Source organism: Malaya genurostris, chromosome 2 (genome assembly GCF_030247185.1).
Source record: "Malaya genurostris strain Urasoe2022 chromosome 2, Malgen_1.1, whole genome shotgun sequence".
NCBI classification, from domain to species: domain Eukaryota; kingdom Metazoa; phylum Arthropoda; class Insecta; order Diptera; family Culicidae; genus Malaya; species Malaya genurostris.
The window spans coordinates 19,491,382-19,519,098 of NC_080571.1; the positions used below are offsets into that span (position 1 = coordinate 19,491,382).

Below are 27,717 nucleotides of genomic sequence, written 5' to 3' on the forward strand. Positions count from 1 at the left end.
TATGCCGCAAGTCACTTATATGAGACAGCTAAAGAGAATGCACGCGCTCATGAACCAAGACCCCACGATCGTGTCGGCGAGTGTTATGTTGCGCGATTCATACAGCGAAGCATCGCCTGCTACGAACAGTTGACCTGCAAGCAAACGCTTAGCCGAGTATCGATACAATTTTAATCCGAATGGTTGGATCGATGCGCTCGGTTGTGGGTCTCTGAGAGAATAGATTTTTTTCCACTGTACACCAGAGAAATGAGAGGTTGTGCTGTTCGGCACGATTTTGAAAAGCTTGACAGCTACTGTCCACATTTAGGCGCTATACACTCGATCTTCATAGTGGATGCTTTGTAAAGCAGGCGTTTGTAAGTTCATTCTCCTTCACGTAATGAAATGTGCGCGATGTTAAAAAAAACCATTTCAGGTGAAGTATTTTTACATTTCGTAAACTATGATTACTACTTGAATTGAATATATTGTTCCAACACGGCTTGAAATTAGCGAATTACATGAGCAGATTGCAAATATTAAATTAAATTTCATTCATCAGATTCAGATCCGAGATTTCATCAGTCAAAAGAAATGTTTCATTTTAGCACCGAGCACCAGAAAACTGAAAATGTTTGTTCAAGATTAGGGTCTCACTTTATGGCCACAGTAATAAAACCTTTCCGTTCCACTTAAGAAAGGGATCAGCATATGCGCACAGGCAGGATCACTTTTACAGAGCTGCGCGCTAGGGCCTTATAGACGATTCAATGTAGGAGGTAAACGAATGCCGGCTACAAGAACCAGGCAAAAGAATTATGTAAACCAGATGCGCGCGTATGCATGAGCTAGGGAAGCGGGTAAACCGCCAGGACTCGATACAGGACGGAATATGTAATATGTTGCGCGACATTCTAATTTTATGCAACACTTCTTTTCATTATGAATAGTTTTAAGAAATTGTTAATAAATCAGTATACCACTAGTGACCACCGTGTGTGTATCCTCGCGCGTAGTGATTATCACATTTAGTTCTTCAAGTTCGACACTGTCGCAAGTTGTGCTTTGGCTCTAGTCTGGAGCAAATCAAGACTTGCTGATTTTAGTGTTGTATGAACTTGCATCAAAACGCATTTTCCAACCTCTGCCCACTGAAATAGGTTGGGTTTAGGTCAAAGCCATTTTCTACGTTTGGTTGGACTCTGGCCGGAAACCGTGGCGATTCAAGTTTATACTGCCTACAATCGGCTAAAACGCGCCCCCTCTCATAATCTCCTGTCACAAGTTGGCATTAGTGAAGAGGCTGGTAGCACTAGTCAAGATTTCGCTACAGCTGATTCGAAGAGGCCTCTTCTGTCAGTTCCGAACTGTCAACTAAATCACAAGCTGAGCTAATCTGCCAACAGTTAGAGCTTGGCGAGCTAAATTAGCACGCCAAGATATAACTGCTGGACTGAAGGGTTACGCCTCAGCGAACATATATGTTTGTATTTATTATCAACTAGACAATGAACAATGCTAATTTTATATCAAGCAAAATGGTTCGTTCAATTTTATATAAATATACAGTTAAATCAACTACCATAATTTCTTCTCCGTGTAGTTGAAATGAATAAAACGACTTCTAATGGTAGAGCAAAATTTAATCTTCAATGTATTTTTTTAATCAATTCTGTTAGAACAAATATTACTATCGTTTATTGTTCTCGCTTGGAATTTTGGTCAGCCTTGGAATAATCATAAATCAACGTTGAAAATCTAGCCACTGTCCTGTTGTTTTGAGCAAACAATGATCATACGTAATCTTGATTTTGAACCATTACAATCGAGATTACAATCAAGACGAGAATTGACGGTTATTTCAAGACGTCCCAAGGAATCAACAATTCCACTGTTCACAAAAAGTGAATTTTACCGTTGCCCTCAAGTAACTTTTGGCCACGACAGACCCAGTTTCGCGTGAACTTGGTTACAGTTTAAAAGTACACGCAGAACTTTAGGCAACATCAAAGTACATTTGAAGTTCCTATTACTTGTTGTAAGCAATTGGAAATTGAAGACTGTACTCGAAACAGATGCAACACTCTCTTTTGACTATAACTTTTAACTGTATGAAATCTTGGGCAAAACTTGTTTAGAGTGTGATGTTCACATGTAGAAAATTTTGTCACAATCTGTCCAGTGTTTATCGAAATGCGACTTCCAAGTTAGAAGTACTTCGACAAAAATTATGAGCGCAGTAGTGGCATATCCAAATTAGTCCCACAGGTAGATCACAAAACAGTTGAGAACCGACAATTCGTATGGTGAAATCGTTCAATGAGACTCAGATGACCCAGCGGTGAGTTGGCAGCAGACGATATACAACACCGTGAACGTGAAGCATTACTTCAAGCGCAATCCGAACCTTCCGGAACGTGACTAAGAAGATCAATTTTTCTGTCTGGTTCGTTCAGCTGACTTCATGTCGCCAAAGTAAGGAATGCGTCTAGCCGAACCGATGAACAGATTACGGCGGCAAAATTCATCGCCAAGAAGCCGTATCACAAGTGGTTGGAGCAGTCGAATGGTGTTCGTAACGGACAACACAAGAGTCTGGAGTTTTTCGTAGGCCAGAAGACAGTTGACAAATATACAAGAAGTACTTGATGTAGCAGAAGAGCTGTGTATGTGCTGTAAATTCGGCAAACCGTACATAACGACAGGTATCGTGCCATCACGCGATGGAGTGGTGTGAAGGTAACGATGTTCTCTTTGCAACTTCATCGAGATATTGCTTTTGAAGGTGTAATCCGAAGAGCGAGGAACGACACGAGTGGTGATGAAGAGGCTCTAGAGAAGAAACACTATGTCTCCCTCCACGAATATTGAACAATCCAATCTGCGTGGTCACCACGAGATAGCGTTATGGTGATTGTTTCGACATATCCCATGTATTTAGAGAAATTTTTGAAGAATTTTTCAATTTGAAAGAATGCAGATGGCAAAACCTTACAAATATGGGTAAGAAAAACGATTATTCACGTGTTGTCATCAAACATATGATTTCAAATTGTCCTATACTCTTGACAATCTCGGATGAAATTTGGAATTTTCAATTCACATACAGATTTGATTTAGATGATAAAACATGAGTAAATAGACTAGCCATAAAACTTTTGATAATAATTTATCAATTAATGTCAAAATCCAACCAAAAAAAAAAAAAACAAAGAATATCTCAGATATGAAAACAGTACCCAACCTCACTTCTTCGAATTTGGTATTTCATGTTACGATTTCTCCATAAATATCAATCAAACATATCACGGAAAGTTACTGAATCATTAAAGATCGATTTTTTTACCAAATTATCACACGTTTTTATATGTTAGTATTCGATTCATAAGAAAAAAAAATCCCTGCATTTTGTTCGAATCTTCAAGCAAAATCTGAAAATTATCACCATCGCTTTGTTCAAAGCTCGCAACTCGGGCAGCGCAGCGATCGCAAAAGAGTTGGTTGGATTCTTCAATAAGCTACCCAAAATTAGGTCGTTATCTACTCAAACTTACACGGAACCGCAAATCAACCTAATTTTAAGTACATTCCACCCAATTTGGGGGTTTCGTTCAATAAACTAATTTTAGGTAAAGTGGCTCTAGGTAGTTTTCGTAAGACACGTGCAAAAAAATACTTAAAGATGAATTATATTTACTCTACAGTTGAGTTGTATTGACTCAATTTCAAGTTAATACGGTTTACTTAATTTTAGCTTATTGAACGAAACTCTCGCTGTTGGGTGGTTTTGCTCTTTGTATTTTGACAACAATTGAAGGAGAGAATGAAAGGAAGTACTCAAAATTAAGTAAAACGAAGTCAAATAATAGGTAGTTTTTATTTTCCGTGTAGAGTTGATGGTTGATTTTGAGGTCATCACTCGTTACCCAAAATTGGGGAGATGCACTTTAGTTGATTTTGGGTAGGTTTTGACCCAAAACTAGGTAGCGGCTGGTAAGAGTGTGAACATTATCACCACTGCTTAGTTCAAAGCTCACCGCTAGAGCAGCGCTGCGATCGCATAAGAGTTGGTTGGTTTCTTCAATATGAATCCTCGTAAAGGACTATTTACACCGTTCCGTTTCAGTTCCGTGACGGTCCAGTGAAATGGGCTTCAGTGCTCCGTCAGTGTTCTTTTTTGTCGAAAACCTTCTGTTCCGTTCCGTTCATAAACCACGTAGACCAAAATTTGGAACTTTTGGAACTAATACACAAGCGACAATGAGATACAATGATTCTCAAACGTCTTTACCGGATGAACAATAGGAAACGATATTTTTCGCAAATTCGAACTTCGGCAATGCTACACATTTACTTTTTTCGAATCTGGTTTGCTCGAGGTAAAACTAAGCTGATAAAAATTAATTCTGACTTAGTTGACTGATTTCCGTAATAAATAATAAATTTGAAATAGTAATTGTGAATAAAAATGATGAGACTACGTAGACTTTGCAAAAAAAACCTCCCCCTTCGTAGCCAAATGTAAACTTTCATGGAACATGGACTTTTAAGGAATTCGAAGATCATGTTATTGTCTGAATATACTTTTTTCTCAATTTTAGTGCTTAATTGACTCGATGACAATCTGGCATCGCTGGCTCAGTACCGAACCGAAAAAAAACTAACGATCGCTTCGCTTTCTTTGGTAGCCCAATTGTATCCGGTCAGTGGTGAAACTTGATCGTGCACATCAATTGTTCGCGTAACCTTGAAATAGCGTTTGTGTGTCAACTATGAGAAAAAAATGATCAGTTTTAAAGTTTTGCTACTCTCACTGCTAACGGTGATTCTAACGAAGGTATTTATTGATCGCTGTAATTGTGTACTGCGATTAGTCGTGTTTCTATTTTTAGCCAACAACTCAACTTCCGAAAGATCCTCTTCCAGCGGTTGTGCAGCCACCCGAGACGATCACTGATAGCAAAGAAAACAACACTCAACCGAACGATAATACAAAATCTAGCGAAAGCTTAGCGGAGGAAATACGTTCCAAAGCCACAGGATCCGAACAGAACAAAACAGATGTGGCAAAGACTTTAATCCAGCTGGGTATCAACACAAATAAATCGAACAATGCATCCGATCCAAAAGAACAGACGTTGAAAGAAGTACGTGATCAGATTCTCCAGAGTGCAAATGAGGAAGAAAGTTTGTTGCAGCAATTACGAGAAAGTGATTTACTAAATGCGTTCCACGAAGCGATCGATAATAATATCATCGATCCAAGTTTTATTGAAACGTTGGCCTCAGTTGAAGAACCACCACTGATTACTAATTACACCCGAGATACTCTGCTAATCAAGTCTATACGAGAGGACGCTAATTTCACTTTCGGAGATCATGTGTTTTCGTGGAAAACGTTGAAACAATCCAACAAGTCTGGGCATGTAGTCGTCGGTCTAAGTGAGAAGAGTATTGTAATTCTGTGCGAAGTTTCCGGGGAATTTTTGTTGCAACAAGAGATACCCATGGAAACGGTACCTACTGCGTTTGAAGTGACCACAGTGTGGGATGCAACCGAAGAAACATCCGTGAGTTGTTTAGTCGTGGCCACTGAAATGGTGTTGATCTGGTACACAATGAGAGCTAGGACCAACTTTGCTCTAGAAGAAGAGTGGCGATGGCCATTGCACAAGATGACTACGTTGATCAAGTTCATGCGTCACAGAGACGTTGATATGATGTTACTAGTAGGGAATCATCCGAACAAGCTGAAAACAGTTTCTGCCACTCTGTACGAATTTAATTTCCTTCGACAACAGTTTTGGTTAATGCAGAAACTTATCCTACAGTTCCCTTGTAAATCGATTGGCCTAGTCAATGTTGGTAACGAGTTCTTGATTGCGTTCCCCCAGAATAACACCGCTATGATTTATACATTTGAAGTAGGAAAAGATTACCGAAGCAAGTTCAATCTAACGGCAAACTTTTCTTCGGAACAGGTCAACTCAGTGCAAGCTTTTCAAGTAGGACGATTCGCGTATATTGCGATCGGTGGCAAATCACCGCAGATATTACGTTACTCGAACGGAAACTTCACCTCACAGTCCGTTCCGACTGAAGCATTGGAAACCGTTGAGGCATTCTTCGAGATACCCACCCGAACCTATCGCGACGATTTGATTCTGTTGGTTCAACATCGATTGGCTTTTTCAACGCATGAAATTCAGCGTTTGGAAGTCCTGGTGTGGAACGGGGAATCCTTTGATATTCGTAGTAACATTCCCTGCTACGTGGAAGATGAACCGATCGATTTCGAAGTTTCCTGCATGTTGGATTTGCATCAACCAACCGGAATTGCCGGTTCCACGATCATACAACGAGAAAAGCTAGTTTCTATGATAATTCCGCGCTACAAAGCTCATTCCAGTCTATTTCATATCGAAATCAGTATGCTTTCCGGAGAGAATCCTATTACTAAAAAAGTGCAAGAAATACACGACACGATTGATGCATTTACCAAGATTCTCGCTTATCAGGACACCGTGATTAAAGAAGCTATGGATAGAATTGCTGCCGCGGAAAACCTACAATCGGAATTGTTGCTGGAAGACTGTAAACTAGAGAGCGTGGAAGCTGAGGCAGTCTACCTTAACGACGTTCGTTGGCCAGACGACATGATTACAATCGGTGATGTGCCCTGGACCTACGAAGACAGTACCGTTGATATTGCAGCGATCGTTCGCGAAATGGAATACGAAGAAGCTCGTCTTCTCGAACTGGAACAAGAGCTGAGAACAACGATCAGGAGAAACGATCATTCGTTTCCAATCGATATGAACCAACCGCTGTACGTAGAGGGACGTTTGGAAGTCATGGGCTCCTTGGTGACCGATAATTTGTACGTCGATCGATTGGAGGATGGGCCGGTGCCATCCTTGCAACAAATGGAAACATTAGAAGAGTTGCATGTTGAAGATCTGCAAGTTCGTCATCTTAATTTTGAGAAGTTCAATGGTATTCCAGCGAGTGAATTGGTGTTCAATCTGGAAGATAAAATAGTTCTGGACAATAAGATCATTTTTGAAAATACGGTGGTTGCTGAGAATGTAATTCTACCCGAGGGTGGAACAGTAAATGGAATTGATTTGAGTGAGTCGATAGTGTACTTCAACGACGAGAACCGTGTTTGGAAAAACCTAGCGTTTGACCAACTGGAAGTTTCGGGCGATGTTATAGTGAACGATTTGATTAACGGGCGTAAGTTTGACATGGAAGAAATCAACACCAAGCTCCACGAGATGGCCTCACAGCCGACAGATGTCCTAACGGCTGATACTCTGGTGTTGAATGGTAGCTTGAATTTCAAAACCATCAACGGAATGCCTTGGAACGAGATTGTTCAGAATATTATTCTTAAAAACAATTTGAATGGGACAGTGAAGCTGAACATCGAAGGCAACTTGATTCTCGAACATCCGAATATTTCCGTATCACATCTCAACGAGCTGGCCTTTCCGGATGACTATCTGCTATCCAATGCCCCAACGGTCTCGATCGTGACCGGTCACAAACGGTTCATCAATACAACTTGTGAGTATGATTTGAACAGTATTGCTGTTTAACATTCCATTTCCGATTTCCGTCATATTGAATCGATAAGCAGACATACTTGATAGATTTCATTTCCTTTTTCATCCACTTCCAGACGTTAACACGTTGGACGTCGGTGAAACGGTGAACGGCATCGATTTGAAGCAAATCATCACACTGCATGATGATCAACACATTCCAGGCAATGTGACCATCGGTGAGTTGCATGTGCTTGATCAACTCGACATACGAGGTACTATCAAGGGCGATCAGTTGGATCAGTTGCTTCATAGTCCGACGTTGCTGGAAGCAAAACACATCAAAGCCGGCTGCCACTTCCGGAAACTGGTCGTTGATGGACCGGTAATTATTGAAGAAGTGGACGGAAAGAATCTGGATGAAATGCTTAGCGATGTGGTGTACGATACCGAGCGTAATGTGGAAATTGTGGGTCAAAAACGGTTCAATTCGGTCGAATTCCTCAATGGCGTTACCATCCAGTCCGGTATGATCAACGATGTCAAGTTGGATAGTTTCATTACTCGCAGCACGGAACAGACACTTTCGGTTGAGGAGATAAGTGGCGATATATTCTTCAAAAACCTAACCCTGGATGGGCTGTTTTTCGGCTTGAATGCTACACGGTTGGACAAAGAATCGATCAAACTATTCGGCGATCAGCATACCGAGGCAACATTAGTTTTTGAAAATCCCCCCGACTCTTCGCGTCCGGATATTGAGGCCAACGAGCTAAGAATTGGAAAAATGTTAAATTCTAAAACAAGATCCGAGTATTTGGACAGCGACCAGGACGAACTGATATTCAGTGGTAATTTGACACTACCACATTGGAATGTTGATACGTTGCACCTGATTGCATCCAGCATCGATGGTCCATCGAAAATGATCAACAATGTCCATCTGCCAACGTTCGATAGTGTACGGTTTAGTTTGACAAGACCGCAGCAGATTGACGTACCGTTCTACATAGACAAGTTAACGGTAACCAAAGAAGCGTATGCGTTATTCATCAACGGGGTAGACGTTCGCTATCTAAAGAAAAACATGCAAACGATTCGGAACCTCAAGAATAACGTTCTGGATGAGGACATCTACATTGAAAATTTGTTCATAGAAGGAGATCTCAAAGTTAACATGCTGAATGGCATCAACTTTGACCAGCTACTAGATGACGTAATTTGGTTGAACCGTCCGAATCGGATTCCCGGTACGGTGATTTTCGAAGATCCGTTGTATTTTGGCGGTGACCTAACGGTCCTAGGACTGGTTAATCAAGTGAACTTCACCGAATTTCTGGAAGACGTAGTATTGAAGTCCGATGAGGTGGTGGAGTTCTTTGCTCCCATGATATTCGAAAATGGCTTGGTGGTCGAAGGGAACCTGGATACGCCAAGGATAAACGATATTTGCGTAAAAGACCTTATTTTGAAGAACCAAACGGTTTTCCTTAGTGGAGATGTGGAAATAGTTGGAACACTGTATGTCGAACATCTCCTGGTTGGCGATCGATTTAACGGTCAGCCTATCCAGGATCTGCTGCAGATGTACGAATATGACGCAACACGAGATGTGCATGTGATCAAAAATGATATGTACTTCGGTAACGTGTCCATCGAATCATTGGATATAAGCGGCGGGTTCAATGAAATTCCAAACATAGAACACCACCTGAGTTCGTTGATCCGGAAGAATCAAGATTATAACTTTACCGAGCCGATCGTTTTCAAGAAAGAAGTAATATTCGAGCGTGGCTTATTTATTGACGTGCTAGATGGAATGGATGTATCGAATCTGCAGCATGAAATCTTTCTTACCGACCAAGAAACCCCTGTGGAGTTCCACGGAGATGTGGTCATCTTGGGACCGACATACATAGAAACGCTGACCGTCGGTGGGGATCTGATTACGCCAAATATCAATGGTTTCGATCCAGATTTTTTACTTAAGAACGCGGTGATGATAAACGAAGATGCCAAATTTCATGGTAAATAAAAACATTAAATAGATCGTAGAACATTATTTACATTTACTATTACGACTTTGACAGGGAGGACTATTTTTGCACCGGGAACATTCGATACACAACATATCCGGGCAGATTACATCAACGGTTTGCCGGTAAATAAGCTAATTACCTTGAATACCGATCAGGCAATCGACGGTACTTTGTATGTTGAAAAGTTGACGATTACTCAGCCATTGGAGGTCGGTGGACTGATCAACGGAATCAGTTTTCCCCTTGAACGAGAAAACACATTGATGGTGTGTGTTTTAGTTATATGATCTGAGCTCATTAGTTTATTATTTCATTTTTTTTCTAGACTTACGGCACCCAAAACAATCGTCCTCCAACGGTTCCCGATTCGACCCAAGTAAAGAAATCGTTCGGAGAACCGGTAGAAAAAAAGCTGCAGGACTTTCAGTCGGAGTTGCGATCGGTCTGCTCTAGAACGCACGATTTGCTAAACAAGACTAAAAGTCGTGTGTACTTCTTCAATTACTTCGTCCAACGACAGGTCATTGATGAGCACAAAGCAATAAAATCTTTCTATTTTTTCGATCATATCGGTTATCATTTCCTAGCAGTGAACTTCGAATGCATTAGTCATTTCTATCAATGGGATCCGACGGGAGAAATGTTTGTTCGTTTGTACGAATTTCACACTGGACCGGTGCGGGAATGGAAAACAGTGATTATTAGTGATCTAGCGATATTCTTAGTGACTCTATCTTCGAATGAAGGAACCACATGTCAATCATATGGCGTTAACGTGTGGTTGTTCACAGGGGAACAACTGAAACGTACTTGGCATACCGTTGAGTCACTTCCGATTCAAGCAATCGGTTGTGATCCACATAAATCGGAAAGTTTCTTCGTGTTAAAGAAAAACCAAATGACGGAATACAACGTTAATGGAAAGATTTTGGTGCAATGGAAACTACCGGACAGCAGGCTTGATTACCGGTTTCTTCCCCACGAAGCTGGACTTGGTCTGGCTCTCAGTAATGGCACACATCTTGTATTGTTGTCGACCCTGAACAAAAGTAAGGCAACTAGTCGAACTAAACGAAACAATAGAGAAACCGTTGGAATGGCTTTGTTCTCTTCACAAGCTATGTATGATCGGATGCACAGAAACTACTCATCGCAAAGTACACGCCACTCAAGAGATAAATCGTGGATCATTACTGATATGTTCCAACCAGACTTTGTTATTGAGAAAGAACCACACACGTCATTCGACGTTCTACCGTATCACAAAACTACACTCAACCATTCGACATCAGCAGAGTCCTCGTTTGTGGAAGCTAAACAATCCAGAGAGATGCTGCGGGACGGCATCGAGACGACAGAAAATAAAAGGTTCTCCGGACGAATCAATGGGGACATAGTGGCCTTCCGAGTAGGGCCATCAAACATGACACGCCATCTGGTAGCCGTTTCTACGGTTGTGGATAATGTCATCGAAGGCAGCCATGATGCTATCAAAGTAAGTAGTTATTATAATAGTATAGGGAAAAAAATCAAAAGTAAATCAAATTCGACTGACTCGCTTGTTGTTGCAGTTGGAATTTTCGTATAGCGTCCTATCAGAATATAGACATTCAAGCTAGTATATACTTTTAAAAACAGGCGGGTGGGTAATGTCAGAGACATAAGCATGGATGGCTTTTATCGTATCAAAGAACGCTCTCTAGCAACTCTTTACACGATTCAATCAGTGTCACCAAAAAACCGGCATGGTTCATTTAACATAGAATGGACAACAGTGCGATAGCGAAATCTCTGGATAATTGCGATAGAATCATTTTACTAAGGAGTGTATCGAAAATGTTTGAGCCCAAATTTTTTTTTTAACGCCTGCATGCTCTCAGCTGCCTTACCAGTCTTCTTGAAGACCCTCTTCCCGATTACCCAGTAACGAACGATGGGTCGAAGCTGAGGGCAATTTGGTGGATTGATATTTTTCTAAACGAAATTTATACCCTTTTCCGCAAGCCAATTGAGAGTGGTTTTGGCATAGTGAGCCGACGCTAAATCCGGCCAAAACAGTGGAGGTGTACTATGCTTCTTATATAAAGGTAGCAATCTCTTCTGGAGACATTCAGATCGATAGATTTCTGCATTTATAGTTCCGGTGGTGTAAAAAATGGTTGACTTCAAACCACAGGAACATATTGCTTGCCATATCAGTACCTTGTTTGCTAATAAGATTTCTGAGAAGTTTTGTTTAAAGATTAAAAAGATTACACAAACAGGTGGAAAAAACTCTGGGGAAAAAATATTTGTTTGACAGTAATTTCTCTTGAATATATTTTGGTTTGCCGCCTATTCTATCTATGTGCATATAACCTTTGTATAAGTTTTGTCTATGGAAATGTCTGTGACTTTAGACCACACAAGGGTTTTGGAATATTGCGTCAGGGTGCAAATTTTTTAAATTTAATAATATATTCAGTTAGGCACACATTCTTAGCTCTAAGATGCCGATGGCTTACAACTATTACCCCGTTTACACTTCTGCTGGCTGCCAGTATACTGACTCCAGCATGCTATCAGCATAATGTAAACGCCAGTTGTTGCCAGCATGAAAATTTTTGATCGTTCTGAAGTTCATGCTGGTGAAGAAATTCAAGATAGCGACGGAATGAGAATATTGAACATCTCATTCGTATTTCCCGTTTTCTCGTGGCAACCAGCAATAGTGTAAACGCTACAAGTGCCGTACGTTTCATCAGTCTTCTTGTCAGTCTTAATATAAAGCTCATTGCTCGGCTGTACAACTTTCATCTACACAGTAAAAAATTTAATCTCGTAGACGGAAGCCCAATACACGAAATTACGCACAATATTCTTGAATTCCACGTTTTAAACTCAAGTATAGATAATTATTTTCCAAAACTTTCCAAAGGGCCTATTGTAATATGAGCTTTTAACACTAAATCTCCTCACACATTCCAGACCATGTAATATGAATATTCAAGACTAAATCTTTCACACACCCCAGACCACACGCACTTGACAAAATCCCGTAAAAGCACCATTCCACGTAAAAGCACCTAGAAACCTACATACAATAAATACATTACCTACATGAAGGCAACTAAAATATCAACACATGCACTTTACGGTTACCCAAAGAAAGAAACAACGTAGTCATAAAATTCGACTGCAGAAACAAGAAAGCATCAAGTTTCAAATCGTTATGTCATCAGAAAGGCAGAACACACAAAATAAACATAACCGACTGTGTCACCTACCTCTTCTTGACGTCCCTCATGTTCACAATTGAATACCAACCAGCACGACCTAGAATAACAGTGGCCCTTATTCTGCGAGTCGAGTGAGGTGAGATAAGTCGAGTCGCCTGAGTCACACGATACTGACAGTCGAATGAAGTGACAAAAGTCACCAGGATGAACTCTCACCGTATTCTTGCAGTCGAATCACAGTGACAAAAGTCACTGTGGGGTGAGTTTTAGAGTCGATACGTTTGAGACAAGTGACAGTAGAAAACTGAAACGAAAAATCTTAGAGATCTCTAAACTTTCTACTTTAGAAAATGTAAATGATGTATGAAAGTGGATTTTATTAGTTTCTTTGAGCAGAAAAGCCGAAATTACATTTTTTTTAATTTTGTTTTTTGTTGCTAACTAAATCGAATTTTTCCGTTATATCTGTATTTGTTAGTAGTCAAATTTGATTTATGTGTGCCTGTCTTATACTGAGAGGCTAACTTTTAAGTCTTGAAATCGACATCGGTGGGGCTAGTAACAAGGAAAAAATTGAAAGAAAGCGCAAAGATTTCAAGATTATATAAATTTCATTGGATTTGAATTAATAATGGATTTTTACTGTTCCGCGCTCTAATCTACCGGTCACAACAGTTACCCCTCTCTGGATTCTAGCAGGAATGGCTTGCCCAAGTCTAGTATTGCTGCAACATATTTATTAACCCCATCATTTCATGTCACTGATCAGCTCGAGCATTTTCCATTAGTTTAACCATTTCCTGATCGTCAGCATCAACTTTGTCGATATACACCACGACTCCGATTTGTTTGGCAAGTAGCAGATGTTCTCTCGTTTGCAGTATAACACCATCGGTGGCAACCACTACAAAAATAGCTCCATCCATATGAGCAGTTCCGGTACTTATGTTCTTGTTATAAACTGCATGTCCAGTTTATCAAATTTCACATCGAATTCCTGAAAACCATGCAAAAAAGATTAAAATCAATACGTTCTTGTAAATCCAAACTACTTACAGCTTGAATTCGAAACAGTTTTCTTCAAAATTGGTGTTCTTGAAGATTTATCCCAAGTAAAGATTACCGTTCAATTTTTTTTTTGCTTTGACGTTTGGGAAAATGAAACGTTTGTCACTTTAGGTTCATCATCTCACTCCTCTCACTCACCATGGAATGAACCTGTCACGTCACCCGAGTCGACTCGTAGAATAGGGTGACTACAGTCATGTGACAGTGAGGTGAGATTTGTCGAGTCACCTCACCCGACTCGCAGAATAAGGGCCAGTAACTCAGGAGCACACACTAACTCAAACCGACACTCACAAGAATAACCCAACATGCTATCGCCCTCTCCTCTCCATATCACACCTGCTCACTCTCACCAAGAAGCTTATTTCCTCTCTTACTCACAAAATACACAATGGCCGACTCGATACAACTAGTCCCATTGGTTAAACCCGATTTACACTGCGCGTTCTAACTTTCCCCCCCAGATTCTCACAATTGTAAAAACTAATTAGCTAGACTAGGAGAGTATAGGATATATAAGTTAACGAACCTAACGCGCTATCTAATATCGTTTTCGTTTGTTGATCAGAGCAGCCCGAGGGCAGATCCAGAGTCTCCCAAACAACTTTTGAGATGTTTGATTAGCAGCCTGGGGTCGCTCTAGATCGGACTCCAATCGCGTAGTTTCGCTCTGACAATTTTCTCAGGTCGCATCACGATATCCATGCGATTTTGTTTATTTTTCTTTTTCTATGAGTTGTTGTTTAGGGCACGTACCACGTGTTCGTTTTACTTGGAGTCAGAGTCGCCCGCACATAGGTTCAAAAACGAAAACGATATAAGATTCATTATTTGATCCTTTCTTAGGATGACGATTGAATTTTTCACAGGCTGCTATGCTGAACTCATATAATTTTAATTATTTTGTAGAGTTTCAGGATCTGCTACAAAAACTGTTCATTTGAAATTGCAAGAAAATTAATTTCGATTTTATAAGCTGATACGTTGACCAATATCGTGATCCGGACATTTTTTAATGTTCGTGACGAATAAAATCACTTGAAAATGACCAACATAACATTTTCTCACTTGTTGGAATCGAACTAAACTGACTTTTCATTGAATCTTGTGTTCGGCAAAAATAACAGAGGTAGAAAATGATTTTTCTCATACGAAAATTACCTTTTCGCATGAAATGAAGTTGTAAATAATTTATGAATGATTTTACAAGTGAAAATTCAATTTTATTTATATATTATTTATTCTATCCCGGCTCTGTGGAAATTAGTTTTCTCTTACATTTTGACAGATAAACTTGCAATCATTATCCTCGAACACGCACGCCTCTAGTTGTGCACTTTTCGGTGTGTTTTGCTCCAATGCAAACGACCACCATCGGAATTCTACACTGAGCTAAATTTTCTTTTTCACATTATATGATATTCTAATGATTTTGCACTATTAGCATTTCCAATAATAGTTACAAGATGTGTTCAACATCATGTCAAATATATGAGATAATCTTATGAAACATAAAACTCTTCTTAACATTATTTTTACAGGATTTCCATATAACGAATGAAATTTCCAGTCTGAGTCAAATTTATTGGCGCGTCTTATAACCATTACTAGATATCCGCACAACATACATTGGAACAATTTATGAAGCGCATATTAAATTCACTTCGAATTTATTTAGATAGGTTCATATATACCATATGACCAGTTTAGTAATATATATATATATATATATATATATATATATATATATATATATATATATATATATATATATATATATATATATATATATATATATATATATATATATATATATATATATATATATATATATATATATATATATATATATATATATATATATATATATATATATATATATATATATATATATATATATATATATATATATATATATATATAACTTTCAATGGAGGTCATACGAATAGTAGATAATTGCAAACTACTACTTTTCTTTGACGATTCAAGCTAATACTAGTATTCCGTTCGGTAAGGGAGCACCTCATGATATTTACGAAAGAGAAGTGAGATCCCGAAACTGAACATAAAAAAAATGAATCTCACTAGACAGATAGAGTAATGAAACGTACCGGATATATATTTTATGGTCCGTTAACGCATATCCTTGAACGAAGTTGGATGAGCTGTTTTTTCAGCGATTTAAAATTACATTGAGATGCGGAACTTCCTGAAAAAAATGGTCTGGAGCAGTTGACGAATATCGAGGACGCAACTATTCCTTCAGCTTCAAGCAGTACGATTCACGACTTTCATCGGATTTCCATATAAATTATATGGGATATTTTTATAACTTTCATTATGATAACGTCCATTTAGATTTGACGTACACATTAAATAAAGATTATAAGTTTCTATATAATTTCTATGAATTATATTCGGCATATGATTCATATGACAAATCTAATGAATATAAATAAGATTTTCATTTCAGTGTAATGTAACTGCCCAATAAACTTTGTCGGTTTGCATCGTCAGTTGTCATCGGACCGTTCTGCACTATTTGCACCAACCGCGTCAACCTAGAAGCTTTGACGTTTACATTGTGTGTCGCTAGCGCAAAAGATTGAATAGATACCACCATCGAGCATTTGTTGTTTCGATTGTGGAAGTTTTAATTTCAAGGTCATTCACCTCTTCGAGCCAGAAAAACTCTAACTCTATGTTCGGGGGTGCGATTTGAACTCAGGTGGGCTGTATGAATCGACTAACCCTCCACGCTATACCTGTCCCCAGAGGTTCGTGCTTCTTGCTTTGGTAGGTGGCTTCACTATTTTGCACTAACGTTATACAATGTAAACGTCAATCTTATTCGAAACGCAATCATAAGATTCCGTGCACTATCCGTACGATGTTTGAATTGACTGGGCCCTTGTTTGACGCGAAACTCATATTGCGAACGGCTCACAATATGAATCGGTCTCACAGCAGAAATACCACATCTGAAAAATCGCAGTTAGCTATGTTTGGGAAATACGGTACTTCCTAAATCGTAATTGGGGTCCGGTATAAGCAAAGTGAGATTATTTGGTCACCTTCTAGCAAGATCAATTACATTAGAGATGGACAATTCGTTCGCGAACGGTTCAAAAGAAATAGTTTTTTTTTAAAGAATGAAATTTTTTTTTGAGAACGGTAGTTCCTTAGTTCTAATTCGTGGGACCTTCTTTTCCTTTAGCCCGCTTAACCTAACAAAATTAAGTTCTCGTTTAGTCTTTTAACAAGTAAACCAACTATAAAAAGAATGCATCACTGAAAGGTTCTTTGAAATGAACTGTTTTGCCCATCTCTAAATAACATAGAGAAATTTTCTAAATTACAGCTCTTTACGTGGTTATTTCTGAAAATAAAAAACTACCTTGAACTCAAAATGCTTGCACTAGTCACCCTTAAATCATCTTTAAATTTGAAAGCGGGAAATGTACTTACAGCAAATGAAAGGGACCCTTTCAGAGTAAGAGCTGTACTCTGACAGGGTCCCTTTGATTTGCTACAAGCATGTTTCCCGCGTTTGGCTTGCTAATATAAGTCACAAGCTCAGCTCAGCTTCTCGTTTTCACTCTATTTGGTCTTAGAGTTGTGACGTGGCTTTTTGAAAAGTACGTTAATTTTTTACCCTCACTTACACGTGTATAAACAGCGACACGTTCGCAAGCATATAGCAGAAAGGTTACAGTAATATGTTTATTTTTCAACAGATCTACCTGGACATACTGAACGGACAGCTTTACCAGGTGCTCCGCTGCCGCGAACCGTCGGGTTTAAGTGTGCTAGAACTGCGGGATGAGACCATTCTAGCCTTCATAGAATCACGCCAAACCGTACAGATCTATACCTATCAGGACGTCGCTGGATTCGTGCCAACCAGCAGCTTTCGATTGACAGCCAGCGCGATTCAGATGACCGGCATTTCGCTCCCACTGCCAAATCAATTCATGTGCCCCGTGCATTATCTGGCAATTGCCACTGAACAGCAGAAGCTGGCACTACTGAAAGCCAAAACGCAAGGCAATTGTGGGTTAGAAGTGGATCTGGACTGTGATTTTGAAAATTAGGGTAAGCTTGAATGTATTTTCATTGTTTTAATGAATTGTTTCTGGTATAATAAGTGTGGAATTGTATGAACATTTTCGGCTGTGTGATAGAAATTGTAGGTATTTTTTATCCATTCATGTACAGCCTCGAATTAACAATACACTGCCTATCAACTAAGCAGAAGCTGTTAGCTATGACATGTTTTTGGGGTAGCGAAATTCGAAAAGAATAAAATCAACAGTTTATAAGAATGAAAGAGAAAATTGATTGATTGACCATCAACTAAAACAGATCTATATATTTAAAGAGTTTTGAGACCTTGTTTGTTAATTTTTAACAGTAATTCTGGTGCACTCCGGTTAGTATGTTAATGTTAATGTATCGAACAAAACGGACCATGGGCATCTCGAAAAAATATCCTTATTGACTTCAAACGGGCTATTTTCGACATTTAATCTATCTATCTATTTATCTATCTATCTATCTATCTATATATATAAAAATGCAGAGGTCATTCTTTGTAATCGCATCACGTAAGAACGGATGGACGAATTTACATGATTCTTTTTTTGTTCGATTAGTTTCTATCCCCACCGGGTTCGAACATCAAAAAAATTAAGAAAACTTGCCGGAAAAGAAGGAAAAATCCATAAAATTGTTTTGTATGGACAATGGAATTTTCCGATGAAAAAGTCGCTAATGATAGCTAGATCATCGATAGGTGTTTAACGCATAACGAGTTGCATAAATGTTTGGCCATCGAAGAAAGGAATACTAGATCGTTGAACAAATTGTTTGGCGCGCAACGAGTTGTTTTGTGTGAAGTTTTCACCAGCATGCTTGATCCAACTTCATTTCGAGCCACGTGCTTCATTATGTATCAAAATTATTGCTTGCCAAATGATGATAGAACGCATATGAGTGTTCTAGCTATACCGTAAACAGGATCAAATGTTCTTATATTGATTACCAGAAGATGCATTGTGTGCAATATAAGTTAGATGAATAATGTTGGCCATCGTAGGTGTGAGTTGAACAAATCAAATTATAGAACAATTTTTTTTAGCATACTGAAGTTCGTTCAGTCGCATCGGGTAAATTCTCAAGGGTGGATTAAAAACCATTAGTTGTGAGATTTTATGCATAGACTCGAACGATAAGCAGGTACAATCACTCCTCATGTTCACTCCGCTATAAAAGAAGAATTGCACATTATTTTCATATACAACTTTCTGATATGGATTCTTAGGACCGAACTACACCATTCGTTAATTGTGGAGTGGAGTGGAGTGGAGTACTAAGCAAAATGATGAGGTGTCGACTAATGAGACGACTATTAAACGAATGCAGTGTTCATGTAAAAGTTAATGGGCACAATGATTAATAAAATGGTAACTTGAACTTTCGAATGTCCAAGAATTACTCATTTTATCTTTAGTTTTTTTTTAACAATATCAAACTAACTAGAGATTGTGGAAGGAGAAAGAATATGAAAATTGTAGAGCCATAGTACTTTGAAGATAAGGTGCGGAAAACAAGGTTTCTCGCATCTAAGCTTTTACCTTCCACCAGAGGATAGCGATGCGAGTCATCCGAGTCTCTGATATGTCAGAAATTTACTAAATAATTACTGACTGACCAGAAGTCATAAATAAAAAGTAAAAATAAGTTTTATGGCTGAATTGTTAATCGAAAATTGCTCCGGTGATTGTCATGCTACGAACATTCATCAAACACGACTAAATAATGTCACCAAACTAAACTAGCTTTTGTAAAGTTGCGGAATCAATTTAAAGTAGTTATCTTAGTTATTTTTGCTCCACTTTTTATTCCATATGTCGAATTAGTTCGATTTTAAGAGAGATCTACAATCGCTGTTTGATGCACTGACTCAAAAGATGACATAGCGATCGGTGCATTCGCTTAATTTTTGCGTAACAAGCTTTTAACATTTTCACAAGATTTTTGATGAATTCGCCGCATCCAAGTAATCAGTAAAATAATGGAAAGATACATTAACAGCATAAGACGTTTGACAGTTCTGCTGTCCAAAAACATAAATTCAAAAAAAAAATGTTTCGGGCAAGACGAAGTTCGACGGGTCAGCTAGTTTAGAATAATGCATATTTACCCATGGCGTATTCTCCATAAAGTACCTAAAAAAAATTTGCTGCGCATATATTCGAAGGCTCGCCAGAAAAATAACAAGCATTTTACTATGACTACTATGCTTTCTGTATGTTTTATTCAAAGATCAAATTTATCATTTGATTGCAAATCTCCTTTACATTCGAAACAAAATTTGTTGAAAATCGGTTAAACTCTTTTTAATTTATTCGAAAAGTTGATTCGCAAGGTTAAACTGACGAATCCAAATCACGGCATTTCATCTATTCGTCTGTTAAAGAGAATGGGACTTTTCGTTCGTACGAATACCCGTATCGTTCAAAACTAAACTGGCATACATTCTAGCGTTTCGTTTTGGAGTGATTTTATCAAGGCTTAGCATTTATTTGAAGAAATTACGTGATATTTAAATATTTTGTGGCAAATGAGTCGGGTGAATGAATTCATTCGAGTGGTTTATTCGTATTCGTTCGAAAGTATCCGTTCGTCGTATGTCTTTGCAACAGATTCTGCCAGCTTAGAGAACATCATTTGCTCCAAACAAGGTAGTTTTTGTTACATTTCGGTAATGAATGAATAATGATATTGATACGTTTAGTTAGCAGAAATTCTGTCAATTCAGGGCAAAGCTTTGTATGCCTAAATTACTTTTATAAATGGTCATTTAGGGATCGAAAACGAAACGTAATTTTTTAAAGATCCATTAAATGGGGTCATTTGGGTCTTGAAACGTGAATTATTTTTGGTTTTTCAAACTTGCGTGCAATATTTTCAGCTTGTATGCAATTCGCGTTCTGCACCGGCAATTTAGAATAGGTAAATTCCATTGGATTGACAAAATTGCAATTAGTTTTAAGTATCTAAGCGAAATGAAGTTATTGTAATTTTTTAAACTGTATACATATTCTTTATTGTAAACAACCTTGAACATTAGCTTCGCCGTCAAGTGATATATCAAAAGAAAGCTATATTTGTGTTTGAGATAGCGTTGGTTCTCCTTTAACAATGGAACTATCTCCAAGCAGATCGGGATATACAAACTCTTGCTTCAACTCTTCTACTTCTCCATCATTCAGGTCACCCGCAAACATGGATCGCTGTTCGTTCACCTGCCGAGAAAAAAATTCAACGTCCATTAATTCGACTAAACAAAACAAAAGCTATCCTACCAATGTGCCCTTCACCTGAACGCTGCTACCATTTCGCTTCTCACAGCTTCGCTGGTGTTGCGTTACATCACACCGTCGCCGAAAGTCCTTCCCGCAAAGATCGCACCTATGTGGACGTTCTCCCGTGTGGATCCGCATATGATCTACGTAGTCGGTCCGTCTGCTAAACTTACTATCGCAGATCTCGCACTGATGCGGCCGCTCACCCGTATGTACTCTTCGGTGAAGGGTCAGATGACTACTGCCAATGAATTGTTTGCCACAGATGTCACACTCGTGCGGCCGTTCGCCAGTGTGGATGCGTTTGTGCCTCGAAAGACTGTTGCTCTGCGTGAACGACTTTCCACAATGGTCACATTTATATGGTCGCTCGCCAGTATGAATGCGCAAGTGCGTTTTCAGGTGAACTATTTTCATGAAACATTTGTCGCAGGTTTCACATTTGTACGGACGATCTCCTGTATGTGACATATTATGAAAAGTAAGTTGACTTCTTTTGATAAAACCTTTGTCACACAGTTCACACTTATACGGTTTTAAACCGGTATGCACATGTGTGTGTTGCAAGAGATCGCTACTTCGGATGAAACCTTTTCCACATATCGAACATTTGTGTGGTGTTTCCCCAGTATGGATGCGTCTGTGATGTGTCAGGTGCATGCTCGCGATGAATCCTTTACCACAGCATTCACACTTATAGGGTCGCTCTCCGGTATGTACTCGAGTGTGTCGCTTTAGGTCCGTGCGTTTGATGAATGTCTTCTCACAGCTGTCACATTTGAAAGGCCTATCTCCCGTGTGAATGCGGCGATGATTACTGAAGCTAGTCAGTACGTTGAATCCTCTGCCACAAATGTCGCATTTGTAGGGACACTCTCCTGTATGCGTTCGTCTATGTCGCATAAGCAAGCTGATTGCTTGAAACTGCTTATCACAGAAGTGGCACCTTAAGCTTAGTACCTCGTCGTCTTTTAGATGCGTTTTTCTGTGCCTCTGGCAGTCCTCGTCACTGTTGAATAAAAATTGATTATATGGTCCCGATATCATTATCTCTAGAGATACATTAACCTGTCAAATGTTCTTGGACATTCATCGCACGGATACTTATCCTGCATAACTGCTTGTTCCTTAGGAAGAGCCTCCAAATATTGACCATGTTGATCCTGGCTTGATAACTCGCACTGTGGCATAATATCCTCTTCGCTGGAGAAAAATTGAAATATTTCAAACTATTTGTTTTCACTCTACCTGCTCTGTATTTTTATTTGTTATCTGCAAATAAACAGTTAATGCCGATTACGGTCAATTTCGCCACATCAGGTATCATAATAATATCTCACCAGTAATCCACTCCAAAACAAATCATGTCTACACAGAAAACATAAATGGTTGAAAATTTGGTGTAAGCAAATTATCTAAAATTGGGTATGAATAAAAACATTGGTTGCACGAAACCGCAAAACTACCTAATTTTGAGTACTTTCCATCTAACTTCGGATTTTTATTCAATAACATATCACGGAAACAAGAAATCCCATAATAATCATTAAACAGGTCACAAACCCATTCAAGTGAAGCGTGTTCATTGAAAATTATATGCAAAACAAATAACATTCATTCGACTCCTCGATCATATTTATTGATCAATATGATAGAACCAAAACGTATACATACCCATTTTTATCAATAGATTTTATCTGTTCAGTTCAATGAATGGTATGTGCTATACAAATATGAAAAAAGTAGTACGATTCCAATATGGTGATTTTGAACGATCAGTTGTTTGCTAATTTTACTAAAAAATATATAGGTCATACACGTTGTCATACTCGACACTATGCACCTCGTTGTTAACCGAAGCGAATGTAGTTACACGGTTGAACATAACGTACACATAATTAGAAGTGTTGTTGAATTGAAACTCACTTACAAAATCAACGCCTAGATGCATTTGTTCTTTTAGAAAAAAATCAATTTCGTTTGCTGCTGATTTAACATTGCAGCGCTTGAAATCAACACAAATTGAATTTGAAGGTTTTTGTAAATCGTATTTACCAGGTTTTTGTAAATCGTATTTACCCATTTCGTATACTCTACTGTACACTACACTGTATTGTCGTCTCGATCGAGAGCGATTTTCGAATGTCGGAGGAGATGCGAACACGTACTCTATGCGACCTATACAGGGTCCGCCATGCAACTTTTTTTTAAACATGCAATAAAACACAAACGGTTCATCCGATTTCAAAATTTATTTTTTCATATTAAAGTACAATCACTCAGGTTGATTGGGAATATAATTTCATTCAAATGGCTGCCTCGGCTGGCCTTGCAGTACGCCATACGATCGGTCCAGTTTTTTAGTACATTTTCGATTGTGTGCAGCTTTATCTCAGCTATGGCTGCACGAATGTTGTCCTTCAAGGCTTGAATTGTCTCTGACTTGTCCACATAACACTTATCTTTGACAGCCCCCCAAAGATAATAGTCTAACGGCGTTAAATCACAGCTCCGAGGCGGCCAAACGACATCCGAATTTCGACTGATAATTCGATCTTCGAAGACTGTGCGCAGAAGATCGATCGTAGCGTTGTTTGTGTGGCACGGAGCGCCGTCTTGTTGCAATCAAATGGTGTACAAGTCTTCCTCTTCAAGTAACGGGAAGAACCAATCGCTAATCATGGCGCGGTAGCGCTCGCCATTGACCGTGGCGGCGACTTCTGCCCCATTTTCGAAGAAAAATGGCCCAATGATGCCGCCAGACCAAAATCCGCACCAAACCGTCACTCTCTGAGGATGCATCGGCTTCTCCATGATCACGTGCGGGTTTTCCGTCCCCCAGATGCGACAATTTTGCTTATTAACATACCCGCCGAGATGAAAATGTGCCTGATCCGAGAAGACGATTTTTTCGCACACATTCCGCAACATTACCATGATTTTCAAAGTAAAACTGCACTATTTTTACGCGTTCCTCAAGCGTATACACAACCATTTTCGTTCAGCGGAAGGATAAAACTAAGTTTCTGTCAAATCAGAAGTGACATTAAGGGCTGAGGACAGTACCGTAAAGTGGTAGGTTTTTTGCTATTTTCCCGTTTCAAATTAAATTTTCTTGGAAACGGTGCAGAATATAGAAAAAACCCACCTAACAATGTCTTCGAAATTTAGTTGAGAATATTCTGTGAAATTTTCAGAATGATTCATTGAGTTTAGCGGTCGTGTTGTATTTTTTTTCTGACTGAAGAACTGCTGAAAATTGGAACGCTCGGAAATGCTACTACTTGTTCATCGAATATCTCGGCTTTGAAGGCTTGTATCAGAAATCTACCGTGACAAAGTCTAGATAATTTAGTTTAGATGCGATTAGTACATAAAAACATATATGTTATCCCGATAAAAATAAAGTCTTGTATTTATCTGTGAAACAAAATCAGTTTCAATGCATCCGCCATTTTTTCGCTTAGGTTTCCTGATAGCATTCTGAAAAAGGAGAGAGAAATAAAATTGGCTCGACAAGGCTGCCAAACACACAGACATTCAATCTTTGTGAAAGTTAAATATTTTTTCATTGTACATTGGAATCCATGTAATGTCCAACCCATACGATAGATTAATGTGATAAAACTTCTCATCAAAATAATAAAATGTATGCTGGCAACCCGGTACAGTTTGCTCATATACGAGAGAGTACAAGAGAAATACGATGCGCAAAAGGAATTGAGCGAGCCACGTGGTCGATTTAAAACTCAACACGCGACCCTCTGTCCTCAGACCTTAAGGTTACCAATGTCGAAATAACCTCGGACCCTGTATATTGGATCAGTTTCGAAGATGTTTTGTGCACATTTTTCATCGTCGTTTGAAATGTAGACGTGAAATTTTTAGAACTCTGGACCCTATATTTCTGGAGCCGAAAGTCAGTTTCGTATAAAATTTCATAGCAAAGTTTTGAAACTTTAAACCATGGATTTCACGACTAAATAAATAAGTGGTAAAAAAAGATGCAATATGAAATTATATCGTGGATAGACAATGAGCAAATTCAAACATCTATATTGTTTTTTTTTTTTTATTCAAGAATATAATGTTTAAGGCACACTGCTTAAGCTCTAAGATGCCAAAGGGCTTTTACTAATTTAAAATTTACGACTAACTTAAAACTAGGGTTGTATCATTAAGTAATGTCATATTTGGGTCGCAGTGGTTGACTTTGGCAGATCCAGCCTTCATGTGGTGATCGGCCGGTGATCTGAATATTTCATGAGAGTCTTCCATATGGCGTTGGTGAATATTCATGTTGGCCGCATTCTTCGGTCCGTGTGGGTCCGCGGGAAACACCCCCAGGTTACGAATACCCGGCGGGTGGCCCGCATGCTGTTGATAAGTTTCCGTGGGCGATGATGGTGTTGTTACAGAAGAAAATGAAAAAAAAAGATAGCGAAGTAAATATTGCGGAAAACGAAGTAAAATGGGGATATGGGAATGAAATGACTAAAACGACAGAGATCTAATTAGTTGACATCGAGATGGTGAAAAGACGGGGAGGGGGGAAGCGAAGGTTAGTGACAGCAAAAAGATCTTGTTAGTTCCGATGAAGATGGTGGACAGATGAGGAATCGGGATAATCGGCGGAAGTTAGTGTCGAACCTGCAGTTGAGAAATAATTCTTAGCCACAGTTGAAACAACGTCGATAAATAGGAGGAACTTTCTAAGCCAGATGTAACAGATTACACTTGTATATTAATGTGTTTGAGAAACTGGTATATGAGAAGCATATATGAACTATCCCGACTCGCCAACACATCCCGAACCGGAACCTCAGGCGGTCTACCTCGGGCCCTGAGGGATTCCAGTAGCTTCGACCTGGCGTCGCGATACTCTACGCACGACCACACGACATGCTCGATGTCCTGATAACCGTCGCCACAGGTGCAGAGCCCGTTCTCCACGATCCCGATACGCCGGAGATGTGCGTTGAATGTATAGTGATTTGACATGAGTCGTGACATAACGCGAATGAAATCACGACTCACGTTCATCCCCTTGAACCAAGGTTTCGTCGATACCTTAGGGATAATAGAGTGTAGCCATCGTCCCAGTTCGTCATTGCTCCATGAAGTTTGCCAACTTTCGAGAGTTTTCTGACGAGAGATACTGAAAAATTCATTGAAGCAGATTGGTCTTTCATAAATATCACCTTCTAATGCGCCCACTTTAGCCAATGAGTCTGCCTTTTCATTGCCCGGAATGGAACAATGCGAAGGGACCCAGACTAACGATATTAAATAAGACCGTTCAGATAAAGTACTCAAATGTTCCCGTATTTTCCCCAGGAAATATGGGGGACACTTTCCTGGCTTCATTGCCCGGAGAGCTTCTATTGAGCTTAGACTGTCCGTGACAATGAAGTAATGGTCTTTGGGCAAGGTTTCAATGATCTCGAGGGTGTACTGAATAGCAGCTAATTCTGCGACGTAAACTGAAGCCGGATCACTGAGTTTGTAAGAAGCGGTGATGTTTTGATTGAAGATGCCGAAGCCTGTGGACTTGTTAATGTTTGATCCGTCAGTGTAAAACACCTTTTCACAGTTGACTGTTCTAAATTTATTATAAAAAATATTTGGGGCCACTTGAGGGCGCACGTGAGCCGGAATTCCACGAATTTCTTCTCTCATGGATGTGTCGAAAAACACAGTAGAATCAGAAGTATCCAAGAAATGAGCACGGTTGGAAACAAACGAAGAAGGATTAATATTCTGAGCCATGTAATCAAAATACAAGGACATAAAACGGGTTTGAGAATTAAGCTCAACTAACCTTTCGAAATTTTCAATCACCAGAGGATTCAAAATGTCGCATCGAATGAGCAAACGATATGAGAGATCCCAGAACCGGTTTTTCAATGGGAGAACACCCGCCAGCACTTCGAGGCTCATCGTATGAGTCGATTGCATGCAACCCAAGGCAATACGCAAACAACGATACTGAATTCTTTCCAGCATGATGAAATGAGTGTTCGCCGCGGATCGGAAGCAAAAGCATCCGTATTCCATCACGGACAATATCGTTGTTTGGTACAGCCTGATCAGGTCTCCTGGATGGGCACCCCACCACGACCCGGTTATTGTACGAAGAAAGTTGATTCTTTGTTGGCATTTTCTTTTCAGATACCTAATGTGACATCCCCAGGTGCCTTTGGAGTCGAACCAGACCCCGAGATATTTAAATGTGAAGACCTGAGCTATGGTTTCACCCCCTAGTTGAAGCTGTAATTGTGCTGGTTCTCGCTTTCTCGAAAATACAACCAGCTCAGTTTTCTCCGTAGAGAACTCGATACCCATTTGAAGAGCCCATGTGGATAAGTTGGCAAGAGTATCTTGTAACGGCCCTTGCAGATCGCCAGCTTTGGGTCCTATAATAGACACAACGCTGTCATCGGCAAGTTGTCTTAGCGTGCAAGATGTGTTGATACATTTATCGATGTCG

The 27,717-nt window shown here is 39.3% G+C and overlaps 2 protein-coding genes across 2 annotated transcripts; one reads left to right on the forward strand and one right to left on the reverse strand.

Moving 5' to 3' along the window:
• The first annotated feature begins 4,697 nt into the window (after nucleotides 1-4,697).
• LOC131432281 (uncharacterized) lies at nucleotides 4,698-18,133 on the forward strand. Its single transcript, XM_058598466.1, has 6 exons — nucleotides 4,698-4,819; nucleotides 4,875-7,554; nucleotides 7,670-9,559; nucleotides 9,623-9,837; nucleotides 9,897-11,066; nucleotides 17,595-18,133. The coding sequence occupies exons 1-6, from the start codon at nucleotides 4,766-4,768 to the stop codon at nucleotides 17,949-17,951; spliced, it is 6,366 nt and encodes a 2,121-aa protein (XP_058454449.1). The 5' UTR covers nucleotides 4,698-4,765; the 3' UTR covers nucleotides 17,952-18,133.
• A 2,822-nt stretch (nucleotides 18,134-20,955) lies between these two features.
• On the reverse strand, nucleotides 20,956-22,594 carry LOC131432231 (zinc finger protein 501-like). The gene is made up of 4 exons (XM_058598372.1): nucleotides 22,568-22,594; nucleotides 22,296-22,499; nucleotides 21,228-22,236; nucleotides 20,956-21,167 (listed from the first exon to the last, which is right to left on the reverse strand). The coding sequence occupies exons 2-4, from the start codon at nucleotides 22,415-22,417 to the stop codon at nucleotides 21,024-21,026; spliced, it is 1,275 nt and encodes a 424-aa protein (XP_058454355.1). The 5' UTR covers nucleotides 22,418-22,499; nucleotides 22,568-22,594; the 3' UTR covers nucleotides 20,956-21,023.
• Nucleotides 22,595-27,717: the final 5,123 nt, after the last annotated feature.

Excerpts from the sequence above, each read along its gene's own strand:
- LOC131432281 (XM_058598466.1), top strand. The coding sequence starts at position 4,766 with ATGATCAGTTTTAAAGTTTTGCTACTCTCACTGCTAACGGTGATTCTA. Across the intron at positions 4,820-4,874 it reads TAACGGTGATTCTAACGAAG|CCAACAACTCAACTTCCGAA; the intron begins GTATTTATTGAT and ends TTCTATTTTTAG. Across the intron at positions 9,838-9,896 it reads AACGAGAAAACACATTGATG|ACTTACGGCACCCAAAACAA; the intron begins GTGTGTGTTTTA and ends TTTTTTTTCTAG.
- LOC131432231 (XM_058598372.1), bottom strand. The coding sequence starts at position 22,417 with ATGCCACAGTGCGAGTTATCAAGCCAGGATCAACATGGTCAATATTTG. Across the intron at positions 22,237-22,295 it reads TGTCCAAGAACATTTGACAG|TGACGAGGACTGCCAGAGGC; the intron begins GTTAATGTATCT and ends TTTATTCAACAG. Across the intron at positions 21,168-21,227 it reads TTCAGGTGAAGGGCACATTG|GTGAACGAACAGCGATCCAT; the intron begins GTAGGATAGCTT and ends TTTTCTCGGCAG.